Below are 24,786 nucleotides of genomic sequence, written 5' to 3'. Positions count from 1 at the left end.
TTGTGTACTCCATATATATTTAAATTTGAAATAATAAACGAAAATGATTTTTTATATTTATGATAGCCTGGTAGTTAGGTTAGAGGTTCCTACAATCGTGATGGCTTTAATCGTTGACAATTGACGTCTTCATACACTCGTGCTCGCATGTATACGAGTTAATAATGTTTCCTATATATACTAGCTAGTGGTTATTTTTTTATTACTTCAACTATAAGTTAATACAAAGAATATAAAGTTGACAATAATAATGTTGAACTATACGTGTGGTGATTGCACGTAACTTCAAAGTTCCCTGCTATAAATTCCTCATAATCTACAATGCTTCAGGACACAACTCAAAAAACAAAAATAACTTTACATTTATACATTCTTTTACTTGGTTAAAAAGTTGGAAAAATGACAACATTTTTGAAGGTATTCACATTGTTTGCCGTATTCGGCATGATGGCCAATGTAGGCCATTCTTATCCTCCATGCCCCAATGTCGAGGCTATATCCAAGCGGATCACGGAGTACTTTGTTTACCGTGATCCGACTCTGGCAGCTGGCTTGATCAGAATGCTCTTCCATGACTGCATTGTTAGGGTATGTACTATATTTATATATACTACATACCTTTATAGATAATTCACGTACTATATGTATTTTACATATTATATTCATTATATATATATGCAGGGTTGTGATGCTTCAGTTCTTTTGGATCCTACGCCTTCTAACAATGCAACGGAGAAAACCGCAACCCCAAACTTAACACTAAGAGGGTATGAGGTGGTTAATGCCGTCAAAGCAGCACTGGAAAAGGAGTGCCCTGGTAAAATATCATGCGCTGATGTACTATCATTAGTTGCTCGAGATGCCATTGTTGCGGTATGTATTTATACATCAGTCTCTCATATTAACCAATCCTCGCGGCATGTGTATATTGCTTGTTATTATGGAATTAATTATATCTTTCTAACGAATAAAATGAAATGTAGATTAAGGGGCCATACTGGTTTGTGAATCTAGGACGAAAGGATGGGAAAATATCACTGGCTACAGACGCGTTGAGAGACATTCCATCACCCTTCTCAAACATAACAACCTTAATTAAAAACTTCGCAGCAGTCGGGCTAACACCAAAAGACCTAACGGTGTTATCAGGCGCACACACCATTGGAATCGGACACTGCAACATCATCCAAAGGAGGTTGTACAACTTCACCGGAAAGGAAGACACCGACCCCAAGATAGCACCAGGATACGCAACGTTCTTGAAGTCAAAGTGCCCCCAAAGAGTGGGTGACTTGATATCAGTAGTGCCCATGGACGCCTACACACCAAAGGCATTCGACGTTAAGTACTTCACAACGGTGTCCCAAAAAGCAGGACTATTCTCGTCTGACGCAGCTCTTTTGGATGACTCCTCCACAAAATCCTATCTACTTTCTCAAGTGTACTCCGGTGGAGCTACCTTTGGCAAAGATTTTGCAGTCTCCATGACTAAACTCATCAAGATCGGTGGCACTCAGGGTGAAATCAGGAAGACTTGTGGTGCTGTTAATTCTTACTATTAACTTCCCAAGTCTTCGTTTTCATGGTTTCGACATGGATTTATTTATTGTTTTTCTTGAGAAATTTTGTATTCTTTATTCTGTAATGCATTTCTATTTTTCTTTTGTTTGTTGTGTTTCATCTGATCTATAAGGTCAGTGAAGTTATTGATGTAACTCAGTTGCTCAACATCATATTATTTCATTATATAATTCTTTTCATTAAAATTAATCTTTTCATCAAATTATATAATTTTCACTAAATACTAAACTATAATATTTTAATTAAAGTATACATAGTATAAAACTATAAACTATTAAATCTCTTATTGATGTTATTATTTGAGAATGACTTGACGCATACTATTTATACTATGTATAAACAAAATTATAAATCGCTTTGATTACTTTCATAACAAAAAAAATGAGAGAATTTATAAATTAGAATCATTAGCTTTGTGATATAAAAAATACTTTTCTAAAAAAAATACATTTAAGCACATTACTCAATTCTCTTTCATTAATATTCAGTTTAATTTTTTTTTTTGCTTGAAACAAAATACGATAACGAAAAAAATGATCAATTAATGAGATACCACTATTATTTTACAGTTTAATATTACTCATTTTTCTTGAATAATTTTACAGTTCAATTTATTTTTCTCATATCAAAATATTATGATGTGAAATATGAAAAATTAATGAGGTATTAATTTAGCATGATTAGGTAATACAAAAATAAAAGCTCTACAAATTCCGCGCATTCATTGCGCTTGATCTAAACTAATTAGTTGAGAATTATCGTAAGTCAAAGTTCTCCAACAAGGGATCTTATTTGAAAAAATCACCACTTTCCAAACTTCTTGTCGTGTATTTTGGAGAGTTAAAGTTTTTTTTGACACAATTAAATAAGAGGGTGTAATTTAGAAACTAAGTCTTGTAAGGTGATATAATAGGGTTGTAAATAATATGAGCAGACTTGTCTAGCCCTCGAAATCGGCTAGGTCAAAGCTCAGCTCATGCTCGGTCAAAACGAACTCGAACCGAACCCGTGCCCAGCAAGGCTCGACTCGGAAGCTCGCTTGAACTCGTTTATCATTTATTTTTTGTATAATTTTTCTTATGTAATATTAATTTTATTTCAAATTATATGCTATTTATGCATTTATAAGTATATTATAATGTTTAATATTTTAGTATTTTATAATCTTTATTTGTTTTCTAAAAATATTTATATTTTGTTAAATTCAATAAGTGAGAATGTTAAAATAATATAATGACAAAACGAGCTCGATTCGAACTCGAGCCGAACTCGAGCTTTTTTCCGAACCGAGCTCACGTTTCAATTTTTTAGGCTTGACGAGTTTCGAGCCGATCCCAAGCTCGAGCTAAAAATTTCGAGCCGAGCCCACTCGAGCTAAAATCGAATCGTTTACAACCCTAGGTGACAAAATGAGAAAAATCCTTTAACAAAATTTGTGTAAAACTCTAAAATTAACCTCAATGAAGATAAATATTTGTGATTAAGAAAATTCCTAACCTCCATTATTCAAATGTGGGGCTTCCATCGACCATTAATCGATGGTAAGGCCCCCCAAATAGCTTTATTTATAATTTATTAGTATGAAAAATTATGAATTAATCAATGAAAGTCTCCCTTTTGGTGAGTTCCATTTGTCCGTCTCTATTTTCGGAGTTTTTTCAGTCCTTATCTTTCTGGGGTTTACTATTATTATTGGAAATATAGATAAGAGCGGTTTGTTGATGATTCGTCATACGACACTACAATGGATATGCGTTATTCTTCCGCAATCGATCTATGGTGCCAGTAGAAGTTAAATTTTCTGTATCAATGAATCAAACGAAGGATCCCGTTAAAAACTATATGAAAAGAGCGATACAAGGACGAGCCGAATTGACATATCATGTTTTGAGATCTATAGTTTTACAGAACGAATTTGTACTCTGGTTTCTATTAGAATTGTTTTCGATTATACATATCTTTTGTAAGTTCCGTTTGGCGTTTTATTAATAAATTGATCTTTTCCTTAAAAATAATTTTGATTAAAGATGTTGACAACGTAGCTGTTGAAGTCAAATTGACTGCAAAACAAGGAGAATTGTTTCTATTTGAATGCAAATAAGATGAGTCAAGAAATAAATTCAAACATGCTTTCAAGTCCTTAACTAAATAATTTGAATGTTTGGGTCCTTAACTGGAAAACTATTCAAAGTATAAGTCTTGTCTTACCTATTACTCTAAATATAAGTGCACACCAAACAAAAGAAATACAGAATACATTATAAGGTAATTAAAGAATACAAAATTTCTCAAAAAATCAAACATTGCAATAACAAATAAATAAATCCATGTCGAAACGGGAAGTTAATAATAAGAATTAACAGCACCACAAGTCTTCCTGATTTCACCCTGAGTGCCACCAATCTTAATGAGTTTAGTCATCGAGACAGCGAAATCTTTGCCAAAGGAAGCTCCACCAGAGTACACTTGAGAAAGTAGGTATGATTTTGTGGCGGAGTCATCCAAAAGAGCAGCGTCAGACGAGAATAGTCCTGCTTTTTGGGACACCGTTGTAAAGTACTTAACGTCGAATGCCTTTGGTGTATAGGCGTCCATGGGCACTACTGATGTCACGTCACCCACCCTTTGGGGGCACTTTGACTTCAAGAATGTTGCGTATCCTGGTGCTATCTTGGGGTCAGTGTCTCCCTTTCCGGTGAAGTTGTACAACCTCCTTTGGATGATGTTGCAGTGTCCGATTCCAATGGTGTGTGCGCCTGATAACACCGTTAGGTCCTTTGGTGTTAGCCCCACTGCTGCGAAGTTTTTAATCAAGGTTGTTATGTTTGAGAAGGGTGATGGAATGTCTCTCAACGCGTCTGTTGCCAGTGATATTTTCCCGTCCTTTCGTCCAAGGTTCACAAACCAGTATGGCCCCTTAATCTGCATTTCATTTTAATTATTAGAAATATTTAATTAATTCCATAATAACAAATAATGTATAATTGAAATATACTGATGTATAAATACATACCGCGACAATGGCGTCACGAGCAACTAATGATAGTACATCAGCGCATGATATTTTACCAGGGCACTCCTTTTCCAGTGCTGCTTTGACGGCATTAACCACCTCATACCCTCTAAGTGTTAAGTTTGGGGTTGCGGTTTTCTCCGTTGCATTGTTAGAAGGCGTAGGATCCAAAAGAACTGAAGCATCACAACCCTGCATATATAATGAATATAATATGTAAAATACATACAGTACGTGAATTATCTATAAAGGTATGTAGTATATATAAATATAGTACATACCCTAACAATGCAGTCATGGAAGAGCATTCTGATCAAGCCTGCTGCCAGAGTCGGATCACGGTAAACAAAGTACTCCGTGATCCGCTTGGATATAGCCTCGACATTGGGGCATGGAGGATAAGAATGGCCTACATTGGCCATCATGCCGAATACGGCAAACAATGTCAATACCTTCAAAAATGTTGTCATTTTTCTAACTTTTTAACCAAGTAAAAGAATGTATAAATGTAAAGTTATTTTTGTTTTTTGAGTTGTGCCCTGAAGCATTGTAGATTATGAGGATTTTATAGCAGAGAACTTTGAACATACGTGCATTCACCATGCACACGTATAGTTCAACATTATTGTCAACTTTATATTCTTTGTATTAACTTATAGTTGAAGTAATAAAAAAATAACCACTAGTATATATAGGAAACATTATTAACTCGTATACATGCGAGCACGAGTGTATGAAGACGTCAATTGTCAACGATTAAAGCCATCAAAATTATATGATCATTTAACCTAACTACCATAGATCGATATACATAAATTTTACTCCTAGTTTGTTATTTCAAATTGAAATATATAGTACATAGTTTTTTTATTGATGATTTAACGCATACATTCCTGTGTAAAATAAAACTATAAATTGCTATTAATTTCGTGATAAAAAATTTATTAAAAAAGAATTGAAAAAAGTTATAACATGAATTCATTAGTTTCGAATTAAAAAAAAACACATTTTCTTTAAAACAAACATTTCATGACATTACTCATTTTTCTTGGTTAATTTTGTTGATTTATTTATCTTTCAAATCAAAATACATTTTGCGGTGAATATGAAAATTAATAAGATAAAAATTTAATCTATATGTAATACAATGAAAAAAATAAAAAACTATATACCGCGCGTACATTGCGCAGAATCTAGGCTAGTTAATTATTTTTCAAGTAGTTTAGATAAGATTTTGTATTAAACCCTCCTCTTTTAATATTCGAATTTCGAAGGGCAATCTTATTTGGATTATATTGTCATACCTCTGACCAAGTCGTATTCGAAATTGAAATCGATCGAAACCGTGTTTCCCATTATTTGGATATTAATCCAATTATAAATGCCAATTTGCAAATTATACAAACTAAACACACGCCTGTTTGAGGTATTCATCAAACGAGAAACAAAAGTCCTTCATATTACGGAGTAAATCAAATGCTACCGAGCACTAGGTCACATTATGCCGGCCTTGCCAAATGCCTATATTCAAATCTCAATTGTTTACCTATTGGACAAATTAAATCGCGTCATCGACTTTTTCATTTTATCTTTTCCTTCCTTTCATCTTATACCTTTCACTTGATAAATGAACCAACTCAACCAAAACCTTAAAGTAATGGCTGAGGCTTGAAGAGTGATTAGTGCACAGGCTCTCCCATACTGTGTGCTGAGATTCCACTTCGTGAGTTTTTGATGACTTATTGAGGTTGTCAAGACTCGAACCTGGCTCTGATACCATGATAGATGAACCAACTCAACCAAAACTTTAAGGTTATGATTGCAGCCCAACTATTATAATTATTCCTATGATCACTTTTAACAAAACTCGATGCTACAACATTGACAATAATAACCATATCGACAACAATTTCATATTCGACAAATTAACATTAGGGTTTTTCTAAAATGTGCCCTAAGGGCACATGATAATAATCTAATTAGGGAAATTTTGTTGAGAATATATCATGATAAATTAGACTTGAAACTCATATTTACCATAATTAGTGATATAATCTCAACAAAATTTCCCTAATTAGCTTATTGTCATGTGCCCTTAGGGCACATTTTAGAAAAACCCTTAACGTTATTAATAACAACAATTGTTTTTTTTTCCCAATTTCTTTAACCTTTTGTACGTGTATAATTTTATGGTTAATTGTATGTTTTAAGAAAATTATATTGTTTTAGAATGAGTTGGGAATGATTAGAAAAGGTTGGGAACAATTATAAAAGATTTAACATATATACCATAAACTTTGTTATTTATGGATCTCTCACGACATGACCAAGCAGGTCTAGCCTCGGGGAATCAAGAACTCCACCTAGGCATGGTCGCGCATGGATCCCGCGTGGCTAGACATAGGACTTATCGAGGGAGATCCACAACAATACTTAACAGTCGTAGATTTTTGCGACTTGACTTATGTTATAACCTAATTCATCTCCTTAGATTCGCGCAATGCATGCTAGCTCGGTATATTTAGAGTTTTTACTTTTTAGCCTATTAACTATAGGTAAATTGAGACCTTATTAATTTTCATATTTCATGTCAGTGTATTTTGATTTGAGAAAAAAAATCAGTTTGCAAAACTAATCAAGAAAGTTGAGTCAATTGCAGGTCGTTTGATAGTGGGGCTTGTCGCACTCCCCAAATCAAACAAATAACTCAACTAATGTAGTAGGGTAGTCGAGGTCGAACCACAAGGAGCAAGGGTGATTACTAATTGTTTAAATTCTTATGCTTAGCTAAGTCGACAATAAAAGATGAGGTTGTTATACTAATGCTACCTAAAACAAAATGAAATGCAAACTTAACAAAAGAAAGGTAAATGAGCAAGAAAGAAAGACAAGTTGTAATTCAAATGATTAAAAGGCCTAGAACTCGGTTCTCCTCAACAATTCAGAACTTCACACAATTAATTGCCTAGGCTAATTATTCGGGTAGACGGGCAAGGAGGAGATGGCTCTAATTCGCCTAGAACCTCCCTTCCGGGTTCGCAAAAGGACACTAGCTACTCCAACTAACCCCCCTCCCGGGTTCGAAAGTTGGTATTCCTAACTCAAAACCCAACAACCACGAAAACATGCATTTTTCCAAGGAGGTCAAGAATTTGGTCAAGATCATTAAGTACTCATCGTATTCCGGGTCATCCCACTCCTCCTTCCGGAGGTCGATTTCAAACGCTAGTCTAGAGGCACCCTCCCTCGGTTCTCCCTTCCGGTCTCAACCTTAGTTGGTGACAAGATCAAATTTCGGGTATCCAATTTACAACCTAACCAACTCCCGTTGGTGGACAAGGGTCACAAGTCGACACTACCCAAAAGCCAAACCTTAAACATGCAAATTCCTCTAAACTACCCTCACCAATTTCCCCAAACAATTAGCCCATATGAGAATCAATTAGTGAAGTTACTCATGTCGGGTCAAACCGAGTCCTAGTGAAAAACTACTCACTAATCATGGTTTTTAAGGCAAGACAATGAATAAAGATGGAATCTTTATGCATAATCATAATGGAAGAATAAATTCTACTACTAATCATGCAATAATCCAACTTAAATTATAAGGAAAGACAATTTAATTCAAGAGACAATGAAGATTAAACTAAAGGCACAAACTTTAACTCAATAAACTCAAAGACTCAATCTTTAACATGAGAAATTCAAAGATTCAATCTTGTAAACAACAATGGTGAATAGAGAAAAGATGAACAAGAGAGAGAATAACAACCACCTAACATAAACAATTAAGATTAAACTTGAAAGAAAAAAAACAAATGTAAACAAATGAAATTAGGAAGAGAAATTATACCAACTCAATAGCAAAGAAAGGAACTTGGATTGAAATATGGAAGGATTCTTCAATTCTCCAAATACAACCCAAAATTACCAATTGTAAACTAATGGAAAGAGAAGAACTTGAATGAACAAAAGAAGAATTAAACTAATAATTAAAGAAAGATAACAACTTTTTATTGAATGAAAATGAGAGAAGAAATATGAGGGTTTTACAATATTGAGAGAGAATGAAAGACTAGTCTAATTTCTTGTGTAATTCTAAGGTGGTGGTAATGTGTTAGTGTAGTCTAAAGTAGTCTTTATATACTCCTTATACTAATTACTACTCATAATTATAATAATATTAAAGTAATAATAATAATAATAATCCTAAGAAGCAAAACAAATGACGCCTTCCCAAAAACTTGAACAAAAAGTAGACAAAAAGGACAAAATAAGGAAAAAGGACGATCAGGGGTTCTTTGCCGGTCCACCGGCCGCCGGCCGTGTCACCGGTAGCGAGGCCATTGAGAAAGAGCAGAAATCAAGTGGGGTGTGTGTTCTGCCGGTCAGTCGACTGCCGGGGCACCGGTAGAAGATCACAAAAATGATGCGAGGTAGTTGAAAGGGAGCGTTATGCCGGTAGGCCGGCTGCCGGTCCCTATACCGGCAGCGAGACCTTCACAAAAAGGAGGAAAAATGGGTGTGTTCTGCCGGTAGAGGATGTCGGCTGCCGGTTGACCGGCAGGGCAAAGCTTCATCAGTTTTCATCGATTTGAGTGGGCCAACATTCTTCATTCTCGTCTTCAATTCTGTTGTTGCTTTGATTCCGAGTTCATACCCGATGATGCGAGTTGATGATGACTGAATATGATGATGGTTGAATTGCAGGGGAGTGAAAATGGTGATTGTTGAGGTGAGCGGCAATGTTGGTGACGGATGGTGTTGAAGTGGGTGTGTAATGGTGAGAATGAAAGGTGGCTAAGGACGACAATGGAGTCGGGTTTCTGGGCTGTATTGAATTAATGGTGATCGTGGGTCAGAGGAGGAGGGTGAAATGGATGGTGGTGGTTGGATGTATAAAGATGGTTGTCGGGTAAATGAATTGTTGAAGGTGGTTAAAAAATGGTGATGTTGGTTTGGGAATGAAATGGTGATGGTAATTGCCATTGTTGATGATGATGACAAAACAAAGGTAGCAGGGGAGTTGTTTGAGTAAAACTTTTGAGAATGAACAAAGTGCCATGAATTTGCCAAGTGAATTAATTGGGAACGGTCAACTATTGATCTCAATCTTCTTTTAATATCGTTTGACTCCGTCTTATTTACCCACTCTCACTTGCTCGGTACCTATAATTACAAAAATACGAGAGTAGTACCATATAAAATAATTATTCCCGGTAAATGTAACAAAACTAATTACTTCAAATTAATTAACAAAATGAGCTTTTTAACATTTAAAGCACACAAAATCAAGTCAAATACAAGATAAAAGCATGAGTAAAATTACGCTAAATTACTAATTATCATCGTTCGTCAAGGTTTAGGTCGAGTAGGGTTAGTTTGAGTTCATATTCAGGACTTATACCATTTTTTATGGATTGGGATCCGGCTTATCGAATCAAATCGAGTCAGTTTCACTTGATCTACACCTCATTCATTTTCAACCTCATTCCCCATGAAACACCATCTTCTAGCCACCACAACTCCTGCACCAACCGTGCTCACCGAGCTAAACCTTTAATAACCAAGTGGTGTTAGTCCAGTGGTAGCTGGGTTAAATGCTTAAACTGCTTAAAACGCAGGAGTTGAGAGGTCCTGGGTTCGACTACCACCTGGGGCGATGATCATCACCACCGCAGCCCGGGGGGAAGGGGGTGGCTTACATGGTCCATGTGGTGGTGCGGGAATGCATGGGCCCGGGGGGACTCAACCCCCTCGTCATCAAAAAAAAAAAAAAAAAAAAAACCTTTTGTAACCACCACAACTCCTGAATGTCAATTTGGTCTTATTTACACTATCATTAAGGTAGTTCACCATCGGTTCAATTTCCCAAACCACTTAACAAACGAAATTTTTTGAAATTAAATTTTATAAATAATATGATGTTGAGTAACTTCACTGACCTTATAGATCAGAAATACAACAAGCAAACGAAAAATAGAAATGCATTACAGTATAATAAAGAATACAAAACTTCTCAAAAATCAAACTTTGCAATAACAAATGAATAAATCAATGTCGAAACCATGAATAATAAGGGTACTCGGGAAGTTAGTAGTATGAATTAACAGCACCACAAGTCTTCCTGATTTCACCCTGAGTGCCGCCAATCTTAATGAGTTTAGTCATCGAGACAGCGAAATCTTTGCCAAAGGAAGCTCCACCAGAGTACACTTGAGAAAGTAGGTATGATTTTGTGGCGGAGTCATCCAAAAGAGCGGCGTCAGACGAGAATAGTCCTGCTTTTTGGGACACCGTTGTGAAGTACTTAACGTCGAATGCCTTTGGTGTGTAGGCGTCCATGGGCACTACTGATATCAAGTCACCCACTCTTTGGGGGCACTTTGACTTCAAGAACGTTGCGTATCCTGGTGCTATCTTGGGGTCAGTGTCTCCCTTTCCGGTGAAGTTGTACAACCTCCTTTGGATGATGTTGCAGTGTCCGATTCCAATGGTGTGTGCACCTGATAACACCGTTAAGTCCTTTGGTGTTAGTCCGACTGCTGCGAAGTTCTTAATGAGGGTTGTAATGTTTGAGAAAGGTGATGGAATGTCTCTCAACGCGTCTGTTGCCAGGGATATTTTCCCGTCCTTTCGTCCAAGGTTCACAAACCAGTATGGCCCCTTAATCTGCATTTCATTTTAATTATTAGAAATATTTAATTAACTCCATAATAACAAATAATGTATAATTGAAATATTAGATGAATTATTGGTTAATATGAACGACAACTGTATGTATTACCGCAACAATGGCATCTCGAGCAACTAATGATAGTACATCAGCGCATGATATTTTACCAGGGCACTCCTCTTCCAGTGCTGCTTTGACGGCATTAACCACCTCATACCCTCTAAGTGTTAAGTTTGGGGTTGCGGTTTTCTCCGTTGCATTGTTAGAAGGCGTAGGATCCAAAAGAACTGAAGCATCACAACCCTGCATATATATATAATGAATATAATATGTAAAATACATATAGTACGTGAATTATCTATAAAGGTATGTAGTATATATAAATATAGTACATACCCTAACAATGCAGTCATGGAAGAGCATTCTGATCAAGCCAGCTGCCAGAGTCGGATCACGGTAAACAAAGTACTCCGTGATCCGCTTGGATATAGCCTCGACATTGGGGCATGGAGGATAAGAATGGCCTACATTGGCCATCATGCCGAATATAGCAAACAATGTCAATACCTTCAAAAACGACGTCATTCTTCGACTCTAATGATCCTACTTCTCTCTTTTACAAAGAAAAGTATTAATGTTTTTATGTTTCTTAATTTTTGTTTTTTTGATTTGTGCCCTGAAGCATGCAAATTATTAGGATTTTATAGCAAAGGACTTTGAACATACGTGCATGCATCACCTTATTTAATATTGTCAACCTTAATTCTTTGTAATAAAGTATTGTTTTGATTAACTAGTTTATATAAATAATGCTTAGTAATATTGAAAATAACTTGTCAATTGTCAATGAATATAGCCATCTGGATGATATGGTCTTCTTACCTAACTAACTTTAGCCAATCAAAAGTTTTAATTTAACCCAATTTGAAATAGTTTACGAATTGAAAATGTAAGCTCGTCATCGACTCATCATGCTTCAAATTCCGTCATGAGAAAAAAAAAAATAAGTAAGACGAGTTACGAATTTTAGTCTCGCTATGATTTTAGTCTGTCTGAAATTACGATTAAAATTTGACGAATTATGTCAAGAGAGTTCCACTTAAAAAACCGAAATTATCAAAGGAGGCTAATTAAACCCTAAAATCAACGCGTCTGTTCCTTTATTTATAAAAAAAAACACTACTGTACCTCATCAATTTATAACATATAGACCTACGTCGTTGGTCCAAAGTATGACTTCGATTATTTGAATATCAGCTACCCACCTAATGTAAATGGGTGACTTCGTTTATTGGAATCTTAAAATGGCAATTTGCTAAATTCACAAACTAAAAACATAACATGTATGCAACTACAATTAGCTAGGAGTATTAAACATGACTACTTGAGGGATTTATCATTTATCATTTATCAATCAAACTAGAAATAGACCCTTTCTCATATTGATTCAAATAATAGACTAATTACCCAATTAAGGAGTTAAACATATGATTTTGTTGATATGGAGTACTAGGTCGTATTGTACAGGTCTTGACAACTGCCATTTTGAAAGTTCACACCAATAAGACTAAGCAAGACTAAATTACAGGCAAGGGTGGCTTTACTTATTATAACACTCCACTTGTATGTCTAGGATATAAACATTATTTAATTTAATTGTTTTCGATTTGTGTTAGTACGTTAAGCTCGGTTTAGTTCACCTTTGTTATGTGTTGTTATAATAGGTTTATAGGTGTGGTCGTGTGGAGTACATACGCTCATATAAAATGTACCGTATATTTATAGGAGTATAAGACTAAGATTAGATAAATAATAATTGGATCAACAAAATTACTTAATAAACATATTAATATTAAACAAGGTAAGATGTTTCTGTCCAAACTCTTAATAATCTATCGCATGATCTTTCTTTCTGTCTTTCAAAAATAAATATCAAATGTTTCCCCTATGTTTTGGGTTTAATTTATTGTTATTGATGGTGTTTAATTTTTGTGTTTAATTATGCTTTAATTTAGCAAAGTTGCAATCTTTTAAGTTCAAAACTTAGCTTAGTTCAAAATTTATTGTTATTGATGATGTTTTCTGAACTGAAACTTTGTAAATGTTGAATTTTAAATGCAGTATGGAGAATATTGTCTTGAAACTGCATTATAGGGCTAATTTTGTTGAGGTTTTAGTTGAAGATACTTATAGGACTTGCTCATTGATGTTTATAACGACATGTTTGATGAGGTGGAAGCAGAAAAGATTGAATGGCCTACAAACCCTTCATTGGCATATTCCTATAAAATGAGATTAGTGTGGTTAAGGGATGACACTGATTTTATGCAAATGTTCAATAGGTTAAAGGGGAAGAAAGTAATTGATATATGGGTTGGGTCTGAGGTTAAACCTTGTCATGTTCTTCTTATGGCAAGACAAGTTAGGTCTTATAAGAAAAAGGACAATGTTGATGAGGTTGAGGTGACTTTAGAGAATAAAAAACAGGGGACATCAAGGGAAAAAATACCTTGTAAGAGAAGTGTGTTAAAGCCTATTCCTAAACCTGTTCTTGAACCTGATAAATTAGAAGATGTTGTGTTTGTTGAACCTATTCAAACAATAGAAGATGCTGAGTTGTGTATTCCATTGTCCAATGCTACTGTTGTTATTTCACCAAGAAGAAGTGGTAGGTTGAATACAAGGCAAGTGAGTCAACCCAGGCCACTTCACCTATTTCACCTATTGTGGGATCTGTTCAATCCAATGAGCCTGCTTCACCTATTGTGACATCCCTAGCCACTACTACTAGGAGGACATCTCCCAGGTTTAAACCACCTCCAACTGTTGAAGCTTCTTCATCTAAGGTTTCAAAGTTTAAAATTCCTAGAACAACAGCTGTGAGGAAAGGGGTATATATCCCTAAAGATAAGGCAACTCCTGTTGAGACTCAAGAGAGTAATTCAAGAGTGACAAGGGGTTCTTGTCAAAATGAATACTGACATATTTAAATATGCAAGTTTTCAAAATAAAATATTAGGTATTCAAAATAAAATATTCTTTACAAATATATTAAATAATTTAATTGTGCTTTTTTTTTGTCCAACACAATACGAACTTAGTAGCATTACAATAGGGGAGGAGTATTCGAACTTGAGACCTATTATCCACAATACCCCCTTCTTAATCACTACACTAAAACATCTTCGGTATAATTATGTTTTTATATTATGGGCTAGTCAGTCTTCTTATAAAATGATAACAATAATTTGTGATGAATCTGATGATTATGGTAGATGACATATGCATTATCCAACTGGGCTGTCCAAGAACATACGATGGATAACAAAATTTAAAATGGGAGCCCATGATGATTCTTTGTTGAAATGGGCTTTTGTTTAGATAAATTCAATGATGTATGTAGTCCAATAGCCTAGGGGTCTAGGGCCACGGCTATACAAGTATGAAGTATCTATGATTTCTTGGGCCTACGGACATGTGGGTTAGCGAATTTCGGGCGGATTTGTGGGCCGGGTTTTTGTAAATTTTGAAAATTACATTGTTCAAGCCTGCTTTGTTAGGGGGCGGACAAGGCGAGCCTAATGGGTCAACCCGTTCATGAATAGCTCCACTCACTTGGAATATATCAATGATAATACAATTATATATATACACAAAATGAACCTGCTTAAACTTATCAGTTGGACTCTCTCCTTCGTATATATGAGTGTGGCTCAGGCTCGGTATTATAATCTTATCAGATTCGTACAAGGCATGAAGCACTGGATTTGACGTTGATAGCACACTTAGACACCAAATTAATCACAAGTTATTAAGTGGTTGAGCAGAAATCTTATATAAATCGATAAAGACATCATTAATTTTTTACACTTAATAACAAGTTGAGCAAATGGACAAATAGAGCTGCCCTTAATAATTTGGGGTTGCTTAAACTTATTGCTATGGACTTATTCTAAGATGCCATTTGGCAAAGGTATTAGCAGACATTTTGTCTCATCAAAGGACATAGACAAAATATTCACTTTCTTAGTATTAGCAACTTTTCGTTCTATAAAACCGCCTTACAATAAAAACAATTCATTCTGCTAATAGATAGCCTAACTAATTTTGAATTGAAAAGTCCCATCATAAAATACATACCAGGTTAAATAAAATAAAATAAAAGTAAGGCTTTGTTTTTTGCCTAAAAAAAATTGAACTGAATTAAACTGAATTTAATGGAGCTGAGTTAAACTGAACTAAAATAAGAGTTAATTTGTGAAAATATGAACTGAACTAAATGAAGTTAAACTTAACTAAATGAACTGAATAGAACTGAAATTATCTGAAATGAACTAAAAATTAAGTCCTAAAAGGCTAAAAACATAACCTAATTGAAAAGTCATTGATCTCTCTAGCATGCACTTGTAACAAATTGCGCTAATATATATCAAAGTTAAATTGTCGTATATATAGGAGTAATAAATTACTTTAAGATAAATTTATGAGTTAGACTATAGTTTAATTGAATAAGGCAAAGATTACATAATAATCTTTAACCTAATTTTATTTTCACAGCTTAATACGAAGTAGTACATAATAATACTGAACAGACTCAATAAACTTACATGTCGTTATCATTATATAGGAGTAATATCATGTTTAAAAAAAATAAAGGTTAATAACCAACCGTAACAAATTAAAGCGAGTATATTTCAACTATCATGGAGCGTCAAAATATGAGAACCCCAATTATATGCATAACGATAATAGTAAAAATACATAAGAGTTGGCAATAATAATTGCCATGAATTGTCACAATCCCATATGAGTTAACGTGCATTATGTACAAATGAGTTAACGTGCATTATGTACAAATTAACATTATTTTGCATGTGAAAACCCTAATTAATTATATTCTCTAACATTGTACGTTGACATTCTAACCGTTAATCAAGGCACTTATGCACTACGTCTCTACTATAAAATCATTGTAATTCACAAGTTTATAGTCACACAATCAACAAACAAAAGTACAAACTACGAAACAAACATTAATTTCTGTCATTTTTTGTCAGAGATAGCTAACAAACATTCTTCCAAAATGATGCTTCAAAAATTATCCTCATTCATGGCTATTTTTGCCATGTTCATAGCTATTTCGAGTGCAACCGGGTTAAAGACGGATTATTACAAGTACTCGTGCCCTAATGTCGAGAAAATTTCTAAGAGAATTACTGAGCAATATGTTGGCCATACTCCGAATCTAGCTCCCGGCTTGCTCAGAATGAATTTCCATGATTGCATTGTTAGGGTATGTGTCCGATTTTCCTATATAAAATCGCTTTTTCATTCATTTTCTAGTGAGATTTTTATTGGCAGGCTTTTCTTTCGAGTATCTGTATTATGTGCACTTCAGATACATGTTAGACTCTAACTGTTAGTCTATTGAATTTTGTAGGGTTGTGATGCTTCGCTTTTGTTGGATCCTACACCATCGAACAATCAAACAGAGAAAGATGCTGTTCCAAACGTAACACTTAGAGGATTTGAAGTCGTTGATGCCATCAAAGGAGCCTTAGAAAAGGAGTGCCCCGGCGTGGTTTCGTGTGCTGATGTGTTATCCTTAGCAGCTCGGGATGCAGTTGTCACGGTATACACTCTATTTTAATTTATCTTTCGTTTTTACTCCTTCAATTGCTACAAGACTAATAAAATAATTTTCTTTTACTTCATTTTATCAATATCAGCTACATTATATTTTCAGCTAGTTTGTCTGACATATTTTAATAATATCACCTCTAGTTTTCAGCTTTGCTAACTTTTTAGATTTCAGCTAAATTTTCAGTCAGTTTCGCCTAATAAACATAGCCTATTTACCGAAACAACTTATATATGAAATGCAGATTAAAGGACCATGGTGGAAAGTGACTCTTGGTAGAAAAGATGGAAAAATATCACTAGCTTCCGAAGCATTGGCGAATATTCCATCACCATTCTCAAACATTACTACACTTACACAAAATTTCGCAGCTGTTGGATTAACCAAAAAGGACTTGGTGGTCCTCTCAGGTAACCTTATTATTTCTCGTAAATTAAGACTAAGACAACTACGTTACTGACAATTCCGAGTCTTATTACCACTATCTCACATATTCACATATAACATTTCTTAATGTAAGAGACCCTACATAAGAATATGACTATATAATGTATAAGACTTGAGAGAGGATGATACCAAATTTCGATGACACTGGGGACGTCCTATCATTTTCGTTTCTTTTTATATACTTGTTTTATTAGGTTCTTATTTTTCTTTTAATTAAAATTCTAATTAGTAATTATTGATCCATATATAACGGAAACTTGCATGTGACAATTAGCCTCGTTTATTCATGTCTATCCAAATAATTAATTTATATATTATCAATGATATTGATCATATACAATTCAACATATGTATGTACTAGGTGCCAAAACTTGACAATGATTTAACTAATTAATCGAGAATGTTTTAGTATAGTGGTTAAGATAAAGATATCGGATGCATGCATGCAGGTGCACACACTATTGGAATTGGACACTGCTTCATCATCCAAGGCCGATTATACAATTTCACCGGAAAAGGTGACACTGACCCCACCCTATCGCCATCCTACGCTGCATTTTTAAAATCCAGGTGCCCTAAAGTGGTCGGCGACTCTAAATCATTCGTTTTTATGGACCGAATTACCCCTAAGGTCTTTGACAAGAAGTACTTCACCATGGTGACACAACATAGAGGACTCTTCCAGTCTGATGCCGCGCTTTTGGATGATTCTGAGACGAAAACCTACCTTGAGACACAAGTTAGCTCATATGGATCAACTTTTGCTAAGGATTTCGCCGAGTCCATGACTAAAATGATTGAGATTGGTGTTCTTACTGGTTCACAAGGGCAAGTTCGGAAGACTTGTGGTGCTGTTAATTATTAAAGTTTCTAAAAATATTCTTGCAAATGTTTTGAATATCATTTGATTTTTGTTTTTTGTAATTTTTATTGGTGTTGGTAATTAATTTGTATTTTTTGTAATCCGTATTCTTTAAGTTAATAAACATGTCCCGTTTCTTGTATTAAGGATGTTTTAGTACCATTATACTCACATTAAATATTTTAAATTTATTGTTAAACACAATTATATATTAATAAAATAATCTAATATAAATATAAAAATGGTATCATTAATCGTAAGTTATTATTAGGTTGAAGGAATGTTTTTTGTTTAAATACCATGTTAATTATTTACACTTGACAAGTTGAGCATATAGACTATTGGAGCCGCCCTTAATAATATGGGTTTGCTTACTTATTAATATGGACTTCCATGACGGCATTTGGCTGGGGTAAGGACTAGGGAGACATTTTGTCTCATCAAGTCACATACTCCGTATATAATGAAGACGACAATTAGCATAATCGATAAGTTATGATAGGTGATACTCATGAAGTGGGTTTAAATTCTATCAATATTATATTCGTCCTTGTAACTCTATTTACACCAAAAATAAATAAATTAAAAGGCATATAAAATAACAAATTAAATTATTCATTATGACAATTCTTCTCTGTAATATAAGACCGTCTAATTGACAGTAATTAAGACGACTACAGTAAGAGGTGGCTCAATTTATTTTAAGAATAGCATATTTTATAAAGACAACCGACCTATTAAAAATATCAATTTCTATCAAAATACAAAAAAAAAAAATGAAAGTGAAGCATAACTTGTCTTTTTAGTTTTGAGTTTTTGTAATTGAGCTAATTTCAAACTAAAATCATCCTATGTAACAATTTGAGTTAGGATGACCATGAGTAAAACTAGTTTAATTTTTATAAGGTAAAGCTTACATATGTGAAATTTTTTTTGTCTAAATTTTATTTTCACTACGTAATATTTTACAATGATGGAGAAAATACTAAATATGGAGTATTAGGCTTAAATAAAAAATAAAGGTTAGCTTAAGTCTTTTCATTTGGGCATGTCTCCTATTTGCAGATCATAATATGCTATACGACTATACGAGTAGTAGAATATATTTTATTTTATTGCTAATAATTAAAATTATAAGAGTTCTTCGCCATTTGTAACCCTATGCTATGGTATACTTCTAAACATAGATTTTTGTTTAATTGATTCAGTAATTTAGTATGGAATACTACGTATATGATAACACGGTATACATACAAAAACTTATGCTTATTTTACTTAAAAAAAATATCATCTGGTTCGTTATTAGAAGGTATGGTGCTTAAGTTGGATTTAATTGGGATTATTGATATGATGGAGTGATTATTGCAGACCACCAATAGATGGATTATTGTTATGAAATAACCCTATTTTATAAAGACAACCGACCTATTAAAAATATCAATTTCTATTAAAATACAAAAAAAAATATCAATTTCTCATATATCAATTTTGTGTTGTATCTATTTTATTTTGTTTTTTTGAAAAAATATTTGACTATATATGTTATCTCAAAACTGTAAATAATTTAGGACATATCAATTTCTGCGTTGGAAAAGTTTCATTTACAGTAAGTTGATTAATTTACTTACATATTTGGAGTTTGGACTTTATTTCTTTAAAATGTAACAAGTATATGAGAAAATATCATACTAGACAATAATTTTTCAGGAAGTTTACCTGGACTATAGTCATCTGGCTGGCGTGTGCTTAGCACCATCCCTTGTTATATCCATAACCAAATTAAGTTGTTATGATCAAATATTATATTTTGATAATAGTACGTATTACTTCTACATTTTGATATTTTTTATTATATCGTGGAGCGTCAAAATATGAGAACCCCAATTATATGTAAACGATAATATTAAAAAGACATAAGAGTTGGCAATAATAATTGGCATGCATTGTCACAATAATCCCATATGAGTTAACGTGCATTATGTACAAATTAACATGATTTTGCATGTGAAAACCCTAATTAATTATATTCTCTAACATTGTACGTTGACATTCTAACCGTTAATCAAGGCACTTATGCTCTACGTCTCTACTATAAAATCATTGTAATTCACAAGTTTATAGTCACACAATCAACAAACAAAAGTACAAACTACGAAACACACATTAATTTCTGTCATTTTTTGTCAGAGATAGCAAACATTCTTCCAAAAATGATGCTTCAAAAATTAACCTCATTCATGGCTATTTTTGCCATGTTCATAGCTATTTCGAGTGCAACCGGGTTAAAGACGGATTATTACAAGTACTCGTGCCCTAATGTCGAGAAAATTTCTAAGAGAATTACTGAGCAATATGTTGGCCATACTCCAAATCTAGCTCCCGGCTTGCTCCGAATGAATTTCCATGATTGCATTGTTAGGGTATGTGTCCGATTTTCCTATATAAAATCGCTTTTTCATTTTCTAGTGAGATTTTTATTGGCAGGCTTTTCTTTCGAGTATCTGTATTATGTGCACTTCAGATACATGTTAGACTATAACTGTGATTCTATTGAACTTTGTAGGGTTGTGATGCTTCGCTTTTGTTGGATCCTACACCATCGAACAATCAAACAGAGAAAGATGCTGTTCCAAACGTAACACTTAGAGGATTTGAAGTCGTTGATGCCATCAAAGGAGCCTTAGAAAAGGAGTGCCCCGGCGTGGTTTCGTGTGCTGATGTGTTATCCTTAGCAGCTCGGGATGCAGTTGTCACGGTATACACTCTATTTTATCTTTCGATTTTACTCCTTCAATTGTTACAATAATAATAAATCATTTTCTTTTACTTCATTTTATCAGATATCAGCTACATTTTCAACTAATTTGTCTGAAATGTTTTAATAATATCAGCTCTAATTTTCAGCTAGTTTAACATCAAACTAAGCTAACTTTTCAGACTTCAGCTAAATTTTCAGTCAGTTTCACCTAACATTGCCTGTTAAACGAAACAACCTATATATGAAATGCAGATTAAAGGACCATGGTGGAAAGTGCCTCTTGGTAGAAAAGATGGAAAAATATCACTAGCTTCCGAAGCATTGGCGAATATTCCTTCACCATTTTCAAACATTACTACCCTTACACAAAACTTCGCAGCTGTTGGATTAACCAAAAAGGACTTGGTCGTCCTCTCAGGTAACCTTATTATTTCTCGGAAATTAAGACTACATTACTGACAATACCGAGTCTTATTACCACTATCTCACATAGTCACATATAACGTTTTCTTAAAGTAAGATACCCTACATAAGAATATGACACTGGGGACGTCCTATCATTGTCGTTTCTTTTTATACTTGTATTATTAGGTTCTTATTTTTCTTTTAATTAAAATTCTAATTATTAATTATTGATCCATAAATAACGGAAACTTGCATGTGACAATTAGCCTCGTTTATTCATGTCTATCCAAATAATTAATTTATATATTATCAATGATCAACTAATTGATCGTATACTATTCAACATATGTATGTACAGTGTACTAGGTGCCAAAACTTGACAATGATCAACTAATTAATCGAGAGTTTTTTTAGTACAATGGTTAAGATAAAGATATCATGTATGCATGCATACAGGTGCACACACTATTGGAATTGGACACTGCTTCATCATCCAAGGCCGATTATACAATTTCACCGGAAAAGGTGACACCGACCCCACCCTATCGCCATCCTACGCTGCATTTTTAAAAGCCAAGTGCCCTAAAGTGGTCGGCGACTCTAAATCATTCGTTTTTATGGACCGAATTACCCCTAAGGTCTTCGACGAGAAGTACTTCACCATGGTGACACAACATAGAGGACTCTTCCAGTCTGACGCCGCGCTTTTGGATGATTCTGAGACGAAAACCTACCTTGAGTCACAAGTTACCTCATATGGGTCAACTTTTGCTAAGGATTTTGCTGAGTCCATGACTAAAATGATTGAGATTGGTGTTCTTACTGGTTCTCAAGGGCAAGTTCGGAAGACTTGTGGTGCTGTCAATTATTAAGATTTCGAAAAATATTATTGCAAAAGTTTTTAATATCATTTGATTTTTGTTTTTTGTAATTTTTATTGATGTTGGTGATTAGTTTGTATTTTTTTGTAATCCGTATTCTTTAAGTTGATAAACATGTAACGTTTCTTGTATTAAGGATGTTTTTTTTTTTTTTTTTTTTTTTTTTTGTAAAAAACCATAAAGGCTTTAAATTATATTACTAATATCTGCAACGGCTACATTACCAAACTCTGCCGGCAAATCAGTCGTCTAAAATCGTCTACCATGAGTCCATGGCATAGCATGTGCTAACTTATTTAAATTCCTACTAATGTGCTTAAAAACAATCGACTCAAAAAATATACTAATCTGTCTAATTTCCTCATAAATCACAAATAATTCACTCCTACCAGTTCTATGCTTCATCAAGTCTTCAACCACGATCAGACAATCGCTCTCAACAATGACTTTCCGGGACTGCATCCTTCTAGCTTCTTGCAGACCCAACAATATCGCTTCAGCCTCCGCCATTGCTACATCACCCCCTATACCTCGCTGCAACACCACCGCCCACTCAACTCCGCCCGCCGAATCCCGACAAACCGCACCCAGCCCCACACCTACCCCCTCCATGACCCCTGCATCCGTATTTATCTTAGACACCCCCAATTCCGGCGGCTCCCAGCTCCCTAGCCGAAACCCCTCCACACCACTCGGCACACTTTCACCTTGCACCGACTCCATTTCCCAGATAACACCCCAAATCCTCCGCATAATCCCACCCACATCCCACCTTTCCCCCTCAAAAACCAGCTTATTTCTCCTTTCCCATAAAACCCAACATGTGACAAGGAACAAAACCCTCTCCTTCTCCCCCAGCTCCCTTAATGCAGCCTCCAACCAATCCCTCACCAACATATCACCCCGCCATACCCCCTTATCAACCCCCACCTCCTCCCAAACTTCATCACCCCAACCACAACCCCTTATAGCATGAAAACAAGACTCCCGTTCACTATGACAACGAGGACATGCTACATCACCACTACCCAGCCGACGAGCTATATTAACCTTCGTAGGAATCGCATCATGGCATAGTTGCCACATAAAAACTTTAATCCGTGGGAGAACATGTACCTTCCAAATCACCTTCCATAACCAAACTTCATTCGCAAAATCAGAATGCCCAACCTCCGACTCACCATCCTCTACAAGCAACTTATACCCGGTCTTCACAGAGTACTCCCCATCGCGCGTATGATCCCACGCCCAACTATCCACAGCTCCCACCTCCCCAAGTCGAATGCCTTTAATTCTCACTGCTTCGAAAGGCAAGAACAAACTATCAATCTTTGCCTCATCCCACCGGTTCTCACCATCAACCATCAACTCAGCTACTCGCATATCAATATCGGCATGTTCCCGTGGAGAGATGACACACCTTGATTTCGTTCCCGGGACCCATGGATCCGTCCAAACCCTAATATCAACACCCGAACCAATACGACGACGGACTCCAAGACCCATAACCTCCTTCGCACCAAAAATGCTTCTCCACGTATAACTCGGATTATTTCCAATCTCAGCTTCCATAAAAGAACAATTGGGAAAATACTTACCTTTCAAAATCCTCCCCATTAAACTTCCATCCTCACATATTAATCTCCAAGCTTGCTTAGCTAACAAAGCCCTATTAAAATCTTCAAAATCACGAAAACCGAGCCCTCCTCTCGCCTTAGGCCGACACAAATACCTCCAAGCTACCCATGACATTTTCCTCTTACCATTATTCGAACCCCACCAGAATCTCGACACCATAGAACGTAACTCATCACAGAAATTGGCAGGTAGTCTAAAAACACTCATCGCATAAGTAGGAATAGATTGGGCCACTACCTTTATCAGAGTCTCCCTACCAGCTCGGCTAAATAGCATACCCCGCCAACCCTGCAACTTATTAATTATTCAGCTTATCACGCACCACCCTAGTGAGAACCTGCTTCGAATGCCCAATCACCGTGGGCAACCCCAAATACCTGTCATGTTCGGCAACCACACGCACACCAAGGACAGCCTCAACAGCTAGCCGTCTGCGCTCCTCAGTACCTTTACTAAAAGACACAGTTGTCTTTTCCTTACTCACTAATTGACCCGATGTCATCTCATACCTATGAAGAACTTCCATAACACGTTGTGCCTCCCTCACATTAGCTTTGACAAAAATTATACTATCGTCTGCAAAGAAAAGATGCGTAACCACCGGTGCTTGAGGCGCAACCTGTATCCCATGTATAGCCCCTCTTTCACATTCCCTACGCAACAAACTTGATAGGACTTCAGCACAAAGAATAAATAAATATGGCGAGATGGGATCGCCTTGACGGAGCCCACGCGTCGGAATCACTTCCCGTGAAGGTATCCGGTTAATTAAAACTCCATATGTAACAGAACTAACACACCGCATGATCACATTACTTACCCACCCATTGTCAAAACCCATAGCCAGGAGAACCTTATGCAAAAAAACCCACTCCACTCTTATC

The 24,786-nt window shown here is 35.3% G+C and overlaps 5 protein-coding genes across 5 annotated transcripts; 3 read left to right on the top strand and 2 right to left on the bottom strand.

The window, feature by feature from the left end:
• The first annotated feature begins 399 nt into the window (after window positions 1–399).
• Window positions 400–1,562, top strand: LOC141612610 (peroxidase 56-like). Its single transcript, XM_074431424.1, has 3 exons — window positions 400–588; window positions 682–873; window positions 984–1,562. Exons 1-3 carry the CDS (start codon window positions 400–402, stop codon window positions 1,560–1,562), a joined length of 960 nt encoding a protein of 319 aa, XP_074287525.1.
• A 2,362-nt stretch (window positions 1,563–3,924) lies between these two features.
• On the bottom strand, window positions 3,925–5,064 carry LOC141612609 (peroxidase 56-like). Its single transcript, XM_074431422.1, has 3 exons — window positions 4,876–5,064; window positions 4,595–4,786; window positions 3,925–4,503 (listed from the first exon to the last, which is right to left on the bottom strand). Exons 1-3 carry the CDS (start codon window positions 5,062–5,064, stop codon window positions 3,925–3,927), a joined length of 960 nt encoding a protein of 319 aa, XP_074287523.1.
• A 5,622-nt stretch (window positions 5,065–10,686) lies between these two features.
• LOC141612608 (peroxidase 56-like) lies at window positions 10,687–11,855 on the bottom strand. The gene is made up of 3 exons (XM_074431421.1): window positions 11,667–11,855; window positions 11,382–11,573; window positions 10,687–11,266 (listed from the first exon to the last, which is right to left on the bottom strand). Exons 1-3 carry the CDS (start codon window positions 11,853–11,855, stop codon window positions 10,688–10,690), a joined length of 960 nt encoding a protein of 319 aa, XP_074287522.1. The 3' UTR covers window position 10,687.
• A 4,390-nt stretch (window positions 11,856–16,245) lies between these two features.
• Window positions 16,246–18,362, top strand: LOC141610703 (peroxidase 1-like). The gene is made up of 4 exons (XM_074428921.1): window positions 16,246–16,563; window positions 16,711–16,902; window positions 17,156–17,321; window positions 17,808–18,362. The coding sequence occupies exons 1-4, from the start codon at window positions 16,354–16,356 to the stop codon at window positions 18,221–18,223; spliced, it is 984 nt and encodes a 327-aa protein (XP_074285022.1). The 5' UTR covers window positions 16,246–16,353; the 3' UTR covers window positions 18,224–18,362.
• A 1,984-nt stretch (window positions 18,363–20,346) lies between these two features.
• LOC141610702 (peroxidase 1-like) lies at window positions 20,347–22,396 on the top strand. The gene is made up of 4 exons (XM_074428920.1): window positions 20,347–20,640; window positions 20,784–20,975; window positions 21,231–21,396; window positions 21,840–22,396. Exons 1-4 carry the CDS (start codon window positions 20,431–20,433, stop codon window positions 22,253–22,255), a joined length of 984 nt encoding a protein of 327 aa, XP_074285021.1. The 5' UTR covers window positions 20,347–20,430; the 3' UTR covers window positions 22,256–22,396.
• Window positions 22,397–24,786: the final 2,390 nt, after the last annotated feature.

The sequence above is a fragment of the Silene latifolia genome, chromosome 11 (assembly GCF_048544455.1).
Source record: "Silene latifolia isolate original U9 population chromosome 11, ASM4854445v1, whole genome shotgun sequence".
Classification (NCBI taxonomy): domain Eukaryota; kingdom Viridiplantae; phylum Streptophyta; class Magnoliopsida; order Caryophyllales; family Caryophyllaceae; genus Silene; species Silene latifolia.
This window is presented reverse-complemented; position numbering and strand designations above follow the sequence as displayed.